The 11,466-nt window shown below is 41.3% G+C and overlaps 1 protein-coding gene across 1 annotated transcript in view; it reads left to right on the forward strand.

The window, feature by feature from the left end:
• Nucleotides 1-11,211, forward strand: part of FANCM (FA complementation group M) — a 52,430-nt gene extending 41,219 nt beyond the window's left edge. The window contains exons 18-23 of the mRNA XM_044765567.2: nucleotides 45-201; nucleotides 1,347-1,453; nucleotides 2,462-3,802; nucleotides 7,272-7,647; nucleotides 9,911-10,202; nucleotides 10,790-11,211. Coding sequence (XP_044621502.2) covers nucleotides 45-201; nucleotides 1,347-1,453; nucleotides 2,462-3,802; nucleotides 7,272-7,647; nucleotides 9,911-10,202; nucleotides 10,790-10,928 — 2,412 coding nt within the window. The 3' untranslated portion in view covers nucleotides 10,929-11,211. The remainder of the gene's footprint in view (nucleotides 1-44; nucleotides 202-1,346; nucleotides 1,454-2,461; nucleotides 3,803-7,271; nucleotides 7,648-9,910; nucleotides 10,203-10,789) is intronic.
• The last annotated feature ends 255 nt before the right edge of the window (nucleotides 11,212-11,466 follow it).

Consider the following 11,466-nt stretch of genomic DNA (forward strand, 5'->3'; position numbering starts at 1 on the left):
GTGATTTTCTTAAAGGTGACTTTCTGCTTTCTAATTTGTCTTAGCTTGTAGCTAGAAAGTTTATAGATGATGAAGCAGAACTTTCCCAAGAAGATGCAGAATGTGCTTCATCAGATGAAACCGATGACTCAGAAAATGAGCAAGACTCTTCCTTACTTAACTTCTTAAATGATGAGACTCAACTTTCACAGGCTATAAATGGTAAATAATATAATTTATAATAATAATATAATAATATAATTTTCATTTAATTTTCAATGTTTTTAATGTACTTAAATTTAAATATTTTAGTCAATTTTCAAAGAACTTTGACTTTAAAGGGAATTAAATTTGGTATGTGTGAAATATTTGGTCATTTTCATCGAAATTCTGTAAGATGTGCTTTATTTTAGACTTGGTTGTTTTAAGCTTCTGCTCAGTTGATTATTTCTCTCCAGAATCAGCTGGCTGGCTCAGTGTCACATGTTCCCCTGACAGGTAGTGCCCGCCGTGTGCCTGGTGCCATGTAAGGTTCTTGAGAAAGCTGTGTTAGTGGACAAAAAAGCTTTGAGAGCCCCTTGATTCTGGGTCCTTCTACACAGTCACCTGGAAGTAAGGGTCTCACTGAACTTGTAGGATTTAGCACGAGTAGGAAGCGGTGGTTAGGCCAGGAGGATATCTAACAGGTGAAGGTGGTTGTGGAGTGGGGGTAAGGGAAATACTGTTTGAAGAAAAAGTTATACATCTTGTCCCAAGCAGTACAGTCATTAAATTAGCAATGTTAACCCCCCAAAATAACCTAAGTTAATTTAATCACGCAGAAAAAGAAGTAAGGGAAAATGGAAGACAAAAATTAAGTTGCTTTCTGATCATAACCTTAAAAAAAAAAAGATAGGCATATATAAAACCTGTGTGTTTCCCAGTTTTTGCGTGACTGAAAATTATGACACTTATTCTTGGCTGTGGCTTTTGATGTTTTTAAGCATATGTTTTCTTTTTTGCCTGGATTTCTTGTGTTTTATTGAATACTTTCTATAAATCACTACAGTCCTAAGGTCCTTGTCCATATCCATTTATTTTCCATAAAGAGGAGAGGGAGGGCCAGGGCTCTCAAAGACTAGCTGCAAGAGCTGAAGTACATTGTCCACACTCACCCAGCCAGATGCTCTGGTTTCAAAGGCAAAATTCCTAACTTGGCATTTTTGAATAATTGTTTTTAGACATGTTTCAATATATTAAATATCTTTTGTGTGAAATAATTCCACAAGGTTTGAATCATGTGAATTTGAAATAGGTCAAAGTTAAATGCTTTGCTAGTTTTCATTTAAATAATTTTGCTACTTGAAATTTTTGTTATCTTTACACAGATTCTGAAATGAGAGCTATTTACATGAAATCTTTGCGCAGCCCATTGATGAGAAATCGGTACAAAATGGTCCATAAGAAACATAACAATGCAAACATTTTCTCACAGGTATGAACTAGAGACAGAGTGGAGAATTCCTGATGGTGATGTTGAAATATGTACCTATTCATGAAGCCATCTTGTTTCTAAAAACTGGACTATCAGAGCTATTTGGGATAATTTCTGCCCTGAGTAAGGAAGGTGGACTCAATAAACTCTCAAAATTCCTTTTAGTCCTAATTTGATCACATTATCCTTTCTTTAATTTGAGCTAATTAGAATATACTATTTAATTGTTTTCCAATTACAATGTTTAAGGGAAGTGAATAGAACTTCACCATCTACTATTTCAATCGTTTTTTCTTTTTTGAGGAAGATTGGGCCCAAGGTAACATCCGCCACCAATCCTCTTCTTTTTGCTGAGGAAGATTGGCCCTGAGCTAACATCTGTGCCCATCTTCCTCTACTCTATATGTGGGACGCCTGCCACAGCATGGCTTGATAGGTAGTGCATAGGTTCGCAACTGGGATCTGAACTGGGGAACCCAGGCTGAGGAATCAGAGTGTGAACCTAACCACTACACCACCGTGCTGTCCCCAGTATTTAAATTTTTCATTCCTATACGTTATCATATTTCTCTTGAAAGTTTTTTTTTTTCCATAAAAAGCTTATATTCTAAGAATTACAGATTATTTTTCACTTGTGGATAACATTTTCATATTAGTCTTATTTGTTTATAAGTTGCCATGTTCAGCTTGATAATATGTTCATTTGTATCTCTGCACTTCCATTGTGTTTATTATATACCACTTACCACATTGTTTATAAATTACTGTTTGTTTTTCTGGCTACCTGCACTAGACTGTAAATTTCTAGAAGGTGAAGCACTCTTTTTTTATTCCCAAACTCCCCATTTTCTTCCATAAAGAATATACTCAATATATGTTAGTTGAACAAATGACTGAATTAATAAAGTAAGTGAAATAAATATTCATAGATACCTCATACATGTAAAAGAATACATGCTGATTTTATGAGAGACATTTATGCTGCTCTTATTTGTGTTTTTACTGTAGATCCCTGAGCAGGATGAAAACTATTTAGAAGACAGTTTTTGTGTTGATGAAGAGGAGTCTGGCACAAGCCAGTCAAGTGAAGAAGAAGCGTGTGTTGATTCTGACGTAGTAGCTGAAGATTCCTTTGCAAGCGGGAGTAAGAAATATAAAACCCGACATGCAGTAAAGCTAAAACAAATGAACATGACACAAAATCTTGCACGTTCAAAAAAGAAATTATCCAGAATTATTTTACTAGATGATTCAAGTGAGGAGGAAAACACTGTAAATGATAAAGGAGACTCCAGTGATATGGTTGACCCAGGGACTGTTAACACGAGCGGGCAGCAGGTTCACTCAGGCGGGCAGCAGGTTCACATGGGCAGACAGCAGGGTCACACGAGCGGACAGCAGGGTCACACTAGCGGACAGCAGGTTCTCACGGGCGGACAGCAGGGTCACACTAGCGGACAGCAGGTTCTCACGGGCGGACAGCAGGGTCACACGGGCGGACAGCAGGGTCACACGGGTGGGCAGCAGGTTCACACGGGCGGGCAGCAGGTTCACACGGGTGGACAGCAGGTTCACATCAGCAGACAGCAGGTTCACACGGGCGGACAGCAGGTTCACATCAGCAGACAGCAGGTTCACACAGGTGGGCAGCAGGTTCACATCAGAGAGCAGGTTCACACGGGCGGACAGCAGGTTCACATCAGCAGAGAGCAGGTTCACACGGGCGGACAGCAGGTTCACATCAGTAGACAGCAGGTTCACACGGTCGGACAGCAGGTTCACACGGGCGGACAGCAGGTTCACATCAGCAGACAGCAGGTTCACATCAGCAGACAGCAGGTTCACACAGGTGGGCAGCAGGTTCACATCAGCAGACAGCAGGTTCACACGGGCGGACAGCAGGTTCACACGGGCGGACAGCAGGTTCACATCAGCGGACAGCAGGTTCACATCAGCAGACAGCAGGTTCACACAGGTGGGCAGCAGGTTCACATCAGCAGACAGCAGGTTCACACGGGCGGACAGCAGGTTCACACGGGCGGACAGCAGGTTCACACCTGCGGACAGCAAGTTCACACGAGCCGACAGCAGGGTCATATGAGCCGACAGCAGGACCCTCGTTTGAGTTTAGTGCCTTCTGGGTCTTCCTTGCCATCCAAAGACCATTCTCATTCAGTTGTTGATGAGTCAGCAAAGCAGAGACGGCACACACCGCTTAACTTAAAGGATGCAGTCTCTGAGGTCTCGGACTTCAAACTTCAGAGCCGTGATAGACTCGAAGCTGCCTCACCATTGTCCACCGCTGTTGATTCACAGACAGACTGTAGAAAATTCCCAGTTCAGTTGAAGGTATGGATTAAATTAGAGAAAAAGGCCTTCATGTTTACCAAAAGGTTTTTTTTGTTGCTTTCTTTTGTTTTGTGTTAAATAAGTAGGTCAAAGAAAAACGAGCAGTGATGAAATTCTTCACACAGGCAAACAGCACACTAAATCGTATGGATCATTCATGGGATGCTTAGGGTTTCATTTTTAAATCTGTTAATAGTTTTTTTCTTAATAACACTCTGTGAGGAAACTTGTTAATTTTATAAAAAGGATGTAGAAAACTGGTCTTCCTGAAAGGTGAAAAATTAACAGAAATTCCATGCTCAGAACTAGTGCCCCGTTAACGTTTTGCTGCCCTGCCAAGGCCCTGGGTGTGTCGCTCTGTCTCTTGACTGGGCAGAGGAGCTGAGGGGCATCACCCGATTTCTTTCCTTTAAATTTCTTTCTTTCCAGAATGACTGAGTGGTCCCGTTTCCAGCTTTTCCTCTCTTGCTCAAATAATCCTGAAAATCATTTGCAATTTTTCAGAGTTCATAATTAGAATAGTTTTGCTAAAATAGGAGTTAAAGTCGTAGTAGTAGGAATCCCTTGACGGTGAATATTGCCTCATCTCCTTGATTGTCGTCTTGGAGTGAGACCTACACCTAGACTTGTGTTTCTCTTTTATTCTGGGTGTTTCGTCCATTCTGCTTGATCAGCCTGCTCCACTGTCCACACAAGGGCCCTTCAATTGGTGTTCCCAGTTTTAAATTTTTCCTAGGCTTTTTTGCAGTTATTTCTCAAGGGCATAATTAGGACAAGGTTGACTAGATTGTCTTGTAACAGACCGGAGAGCAAGACAGGACTTACTGTCTCCCAGCCTGAGCATCCTCAGCTGTGTGTGTGGGTAGTGACCCGAGGGTCAAGGTGGTTAGCGTGTGCAGGGTACTGTGAAGTCAGTAGGCGCTGCTGCGTTTCTCCTCTGCGTGCTCTAATGAAAACACAGATATAGGCAAAGAGTACTTTGAGGACTGTGACAAAGGGTAAATGGATTTTAACAGAAATGCGTTCACAGTCTCTTCATTATCTAATACCACAATTCCATGTAGTATGATTCTTCTCACGTGAAATTAGGAGGGGAAAGAATTTGAGGTAAATTGAGGAGACAGAAAATAGACTAAATAGCCTGTCAAAAACTGTTAGATATTAAAATTGTTAACATTTACTTTGTCATATGTATTGCAATCAGTATTTCTCGTCTGTCATTTGCCTTTTTGTTTTGATTTTTGTCATAAGGTAACTTTTTATACAGTCTGTTTTTTCTTTATAGTTTGAGTTCAGTGTCACCTTTAGAAAGCCATTTTCTACTCCAAGATAGCTAAATATTTCCAATATTTTATTTTTTTAGTGGCTATTTCTTCCTTCAGTACATGTATTCTTTTTTGTTTTTTGAAATTGAATATCAAATATATTTTAGAGATTATTTCTGAGTGATTAGGACTTCTGTCTTTAGCTTAGAATGTAGAAAGCTGGAAAGAGCTTTGCTCCCATCCTTATTAAAAAAAAAGCCAGATAATCTACAAAATTCTAAGTTTATTTGAAACCATTATGGAGCTGAGGTTGCTGGCCACCAGTCACCCTGATAGCTAAGGAAACACAAGTGCCTCCAATGAGAGCCTTGCTGATTTGGGACAGTTGCTCAGCACTTGCAACCTGGTAAGAAGAATTCAGCTAAAACTTTAATGAATTGCAAAAGGCGTTGGACTAGCATGAGAGGTCAGAACTGCTGGTCGCTTGAGACAGAAGGGGAATTGGCAACCACTCGTGGGCTCTCTCCACAGACTCATCAGGCGTTCTCAGGAAGACTGAGGATCAGAGAAGGCCTCCTTCCTGAGGCAGGCCTTGGGAAGTGACCAGCAGTTACTGTGGAGAAGGCACCAGACCCCATCTGGGTCGTTCCCCCCATTTCCCCTGTGGAACAAAAGCTTAGCTGCTGGGGGAAGAGCAGCAAACTCTCTGGCCCTCAGGGCTGAGGGGAAGACCCTTTGCGTTGGAGAAAGGGAACAAGAACAAAATGCTGTACACCTGAGAACGGAGCAGGGCAACATCTTGGGCCTGGAACATTAGAGATCTCCAGCCACTGTAGGGGAGGGCAGGATCACTGAGAAGGTGCACCTCTGAGATGGAGGGACACAAGTCCTGCCGAAGACAGGCTGAATCAGGACAATAGAAAACACCCCGTCTCCTCCTCAGCGCTCCCTTCAACCAGGCTTCCAAACATTAGGAACAAATCAAAGCAATCTACTGCTGAGAGGGACAAGAGCATGGGAGAGAACCTCTCTGAGGCACAGGCTCCCAGAGAAGACCTAGAGCTGAGAGAACGTTTAGAAAGTCGTCTGGCCACCCAGCCCCCAACCTAAATACAGCGTAACCCTACAGGAGTTTGAAGCCTCTGGTTGTACCTAGAGTAATCATAGCAATAAGAAAACCCAAACCCAACTCAACTTTGGACTAGATTGACTCAACAGCACACACTAAAGGCCTAGCAAAAGAAAGGCATATCTGTTTCTAGGTATATATACTATTTACTTCAATTACTACTGTCCTACACAAGATGTTTGGCTTTCAACCAAAAGCTACAAGGTACATAGAAGGAAGAAGAAAACACATTCTCAAGAATTACACTCAGATAAGACCCAGTTGTTGGAACTCTCAGGGAATTTAAAATAACCATGGTTAATATGTTAAAGGCTCTAGTGGAAAAGTCAAACATGCATGAACAGATAGGGAATATCATCTGAGAAATGGAAAATATAAAGAACAACAAAGTGGAAATGCAAAACATGGTAAGAGATGAAGAATATCTTCAACAGGCCCGTTAGTAGACTCAACACAGCATGGAAAGAAGCAACAAACTAAAGCTGGGTCACTAGGAATTAGCCAGACTGAAACACAAAGAAAGAGTGAGAAAACAAAAGGGAGCATCCAAGAGCTGTGGGATCGTGTCCATGAGTCTAAGGTACTTGTAACTGGAATTAAGAGGAAGAGAGAACAAGGTAGAGAATATATTTGAACAGGCAATGGCTGAGAATTTTCCAAAATGAACCAACATTGGCATACAAGTATCTGAGTGCCTGTTTTCAGTTCTTTTGGGTCTATTCCTAGGAGTGGAATTACTGGGTCCTGTGGTAAGTCTGTGTTTAACTTTTTGAGGAATTGCTAAACTATTTTCCACAGTGGCGGCACCATTTTACGTTCCCTCCAGCGAGGTATGTTCCAGTTTTTTCACTTTCTCATCAACACTTATTTTCCCTCTTTTAAAAATCATAACCATCCTACTAGGTGTGAAGCGGTGGTTTGGTCCTTTATCTACAGTCACTTTGGTCATGTTGAAGGAAGAAAAAAAGAGTAAAAAAAAAAAAATATCAGTACGGAAAATCATGTGAGGTGTTAGAAGTTTATGGTGTTAATACATGTTTAACCTGATCAGGATGGATGTTTCCTACTGTTCCAGGTCGGGAGTGTGCGGGAGGACTCTGGCTCTTCAATGGCATACTGTTCCAGCTCAAGACCACATTTGGCTGGCACACATGCTGCTCCCAGATTTCCACCAGAAGGCCGAAGAACTTGTATTCTTGTAGATAGTCGTGAAATCACTTCTGGTTCAGAAGTAATTTCTTCCCTGCGAGCAGTTCATGGCTTACAGGTAGAGGTCTGTCCTCTTCATGGTTGTGGTTACATCGTGAGTAACCGCATGGTGGTGGAGAGGAGGCCTCAGTCGGAGATGCTAAACAGTGTCGGGAAGAACAAGCTCATTGACCAGATCCAGTACCTACAGAGCATGTTTGAAAGAATATGTGTGATTGTGGAAAAGGACAGAGAAAAAACAGGTTTGTATTTTGAAATGTCTTTGTTTATAAGGCTGTAGAGGAACTTGACTATTATTTAGTTCATTCTTCTGTCAGGACGTGGGAAGCTCTTAAATGTAAATACTTGGACTCATGATGTCATTTCATGTTTACATAATACCGTGATGTGTTTCATTAGTCATTGTGTTTAAATGTAGCTTATGAGAATTGAAGGGTGAGAGGTTGAAGGCAAGTGAACCAGTTAGGTCTTTTTCAGGAGCCCCAGAACGGATGAGGGCCTTAGATAAGGCAGCAGTGGGGACAAGGAGTGGGATTCTGGAGATTTCGGAGGTGGGATTAGAAGAAGTCAGGAATTACTCTTTTTTTTTTCTGCTTTATCTCCCCAAACCCCCCTGTACACAGTTGTATATCTTAGTTGCATGTTCTTCTAGTTGTGGGATGTGGGACGCTGCCTCAACGTGGCCTGACGAGCGGTGCCATGTCCGCGCCCAGGATCCGAACCCTGGGCCGCTGCAGCAGAACACGCGAACTTAACCACTCGGCCACGGAGCCGGCCCCAAGAATTACTCTTGAGTTGACCAGTTTCCTGGATCCTGGGCAGTTAGGTACTGGTGCTGTTCATCAAGATGACGACTATGAGAGAGAGAAGCAGATTTGAGGGACAAGGGGTGTTCAATTTTGACCATGTTAAGATTGAGTTATCAGTAGGTCACTGAAACGGGTGCCTAGGATGCAGTTGGAAATGCAGGATTGGAGCTTCATTTAGGGGATTTCTGTGGGTAATATTTAATTGGATGGGGAGCCCCTGAGGATAGTGAAAAGATCGAGGGATGTGGAAGCAGGAGACGCTCTGGGTCTGGGGTCTCCATAGCTATTGACAAATCCCTCCCCCTGAGGAGTTATTCATACACTGGTCCCACTCATCTTGTGATATGAGGCTTAAGTGAAATCAAGCAGGTGAAAACCACTATGAAAATTTAAGAATTACAGTCATGGGGCCGGCCTGGTGGCGTAGTGGTTGGGTTTGAGTGCTCTGCTTTGGCGGCCCAGGGTTCACAGGTTTGGATCCTGGGCACAGACCTACACACTACTCATCAAACCATGCTTTGGCAGTGTCCCACATAAAAAAATAGGGGAAGATTGGCACAGATGTTAGCTCAGGTACATTCTTCCTCAAGCACAAAGAGGAAGATTGGCAACAGAAGTTAGTTCAGGACCAATCTTCCTCACTGAAAAAAAATATTACACGGTCATTATGTAAAAGGAAATAATGTAGTTTATGTAAGACCTTGGCTTGAGAATTGAGCAACGTACCTTTTTATCCCCATGCTGTCACTGGTGAACCATGTGATCTTGGATAGGTCACTTTCTTTTTTTCTCTCCCCAAAGCCCCAGTACATGGTTGTACATCCTAGTTAGAGGTCATTCTAGTTCTTCTATGTGGGATGCTGCCTCAGCATGGCTGGATGAACAGTGTGTAGGTCCCTGCCCATGATCCGAACTGGCAAACACTGGGCCGCCAAAGCGGAGCGCATGTACTTAACCACTCGGCCATGAGGCCAGCCCCATCACTCTATCTTTCAGTGACTGTTTTTTAGTCTTTTTTCTTTTTTAATTTGACAAGTGAGGGCTTTAGATTAGGTGATCTCTTGGTTCCTATTAGTGCTAAAATTCTATAATTTCCTCTTTACTAACATATCCTTTATAAAGGAAATAGATTTGGAATAAAGAGGAAAGTAACATGGCCAAAGTTATGGAAAGTTTTTTTTTTTTTGTTTTGGCATAATGAAGAATGCCAAAGAAAGGATGTGGGTAGAAAGGGAAAGAAAATGGGAAAGCCAGGGACGGAACTTAACAGGCAAGAGTTAAAGAGATGTTACAGTGGGTGTGCAAGGTGTTGAGTTACTCTTGGAATAAATACATAAGGTAATTTTGTATCTTAAGGAAGCTTTCATCACTGCTGGCCTTAGGAAGCATTTTAGAGATGAGTAATGCAGCCTCGGCCTTCAGAAATCAATTATCTAGGAATGTACGCTCTCCCTGCATCCTCAGCTTCCTGTGTTGATCCCGGTTTAGGACACTCATCGAGACTGTTCTCCCTACTTTCTCTCTTAGACATTTGAGAATCACTTTCAATCTTTAGCTGCAGGGTTTCTCGTTATCATAATGTGGCACTAGTTTGCTTAATGGTGTAGATCTTGGGATTTTAATAATATATAGTATTAATGATTCTACTTAATGGAAGTCACTAAGGTTTGCATTTTCCTAAATATTTCATATTTAGGAGACACATCCAGGATGTTTAGGAGAACAAAGAGCTATGATAACCTGCTCACTACCTTAATTGGTGCTGGAATCCGAATTCTTTTCAGTTCCTGCCAAGAAGAAACTGCAGATTTGCTAAAGGAACTGTCTTTAGTGGAACAAAGAAAGAATGTTGGCATTCAGGTCCCAGCAGTGGTGAACAGTAATAAGTGTGGGGCGCTTCAGTTTTATCTCAGTATTCCCAACGTAAGCTATGTCACTGCATTAAATATGTGTCACCAGTTTTCATCTGTGAAAAAGATGACTAACAGGTATGGCTGTTTTAATATTTGTATCAAATAATAATGGTTACTTTTAAATCATTCTTAGCATTTCACAGGAATTTTAGTATTTTTTGAAAAATCTGATTGAGTCAAGACTTTTTGCTTGTCAGCGCCTAAGTCCCTGCATGAAGCCAAGGACATTAATGGGGGAAATGCAGGTGTGGCTTGAGGGGCTCGGAGCCCTACGTAGTCAGACAGACAGCACTTACACTTCATCTTCATCCTAACATTTCTGGGCTGTTTAGTTCTGTAATTAGAAAAATGTTCAAGTTGAAAATTTAACTGGTTTTTGATTATTATATTGCTTGGAAAGGAGGATTTAAAAAAATAGGTTAATTTTAATTAATCTAAAGGCCCATGTAAGATGTTGAAATTATTGTTATATCTGATTTTAAGTACAGAGAATAAGCCCTTGTTTTATTTAATGCTAAACACATATTAACTGGATGTAGAACGCTTAGGAAGGGATGATTTTCTTAAGGCTTTAATGCTTTGTGTTCCTAAAGCAAGATAAGAATTTAAATTTCATAACTCACAAGTCCTAGTGTAATGTTTTTGTCTCATTTATTTCTCAGCTCACCTCAGGAAATCTCCACACACGCACAAGTGCCTCCTCAGAAGGCCGAGGAGATCTGCAGATACGTTCACCACGTATTTGACATGCAGATGTTACCCAACGGCCTGAACCACGGTGGCCTGCAGCCCGACGCTTGATCAGGCTGCTTGGGGCGCGGGCAGGACCCCCAGCGCGAGGTGCACATCGGTAGTCATCGCTGTGACGTGATTAGCAGTGTACATATGTAAATAAGAGAATATTTCCATATTATTTTATATTGTATACATTTTTATTTATATAAATTATTAAAAAAGAAACCCCTGATCAATTACTATTTTGATTAGATTATGAAACCTTTTTTTTAAATTGGATAAAGAAAAGTTTATTGAAGGTGCTATTAAGAAAGTAAAAGCTAGAGTTAGAGATGTATTTTGGAATTTTTCCAAAGACTGTCATTGTCATTTGTGAGCATAATTTGATGTGTCTGCTGCCAACTTAATGGTCATAAACAGTTTTTCCTATATATTAACTATATCATCTACAATATTTTAAAGGTCCTACGTCTACATACTATTGGATGAGGTGTGGTGGTGGGTGTGTTGTGAGATACATGCCCCAGTAACCAGGAAACTAGAAAATTTAACTGAGTGTTTATCTTACCAAAGTTGTCACACTCAAGTACAATCAAATCCTATT

Source organism: Equus asinus, chromosome 2 (assembly GCF_041296235.1).
Source record: "Equus asinus isolate D_3611 breed Donkey chromosome 2, EquAss-T2T_v2, whole genome shotgun sequence".
NCBI lineage: Eukaryota > Metazoa > Chordata > Mammalia > Perissodactyla > Equidae > Equus > Equus asinus.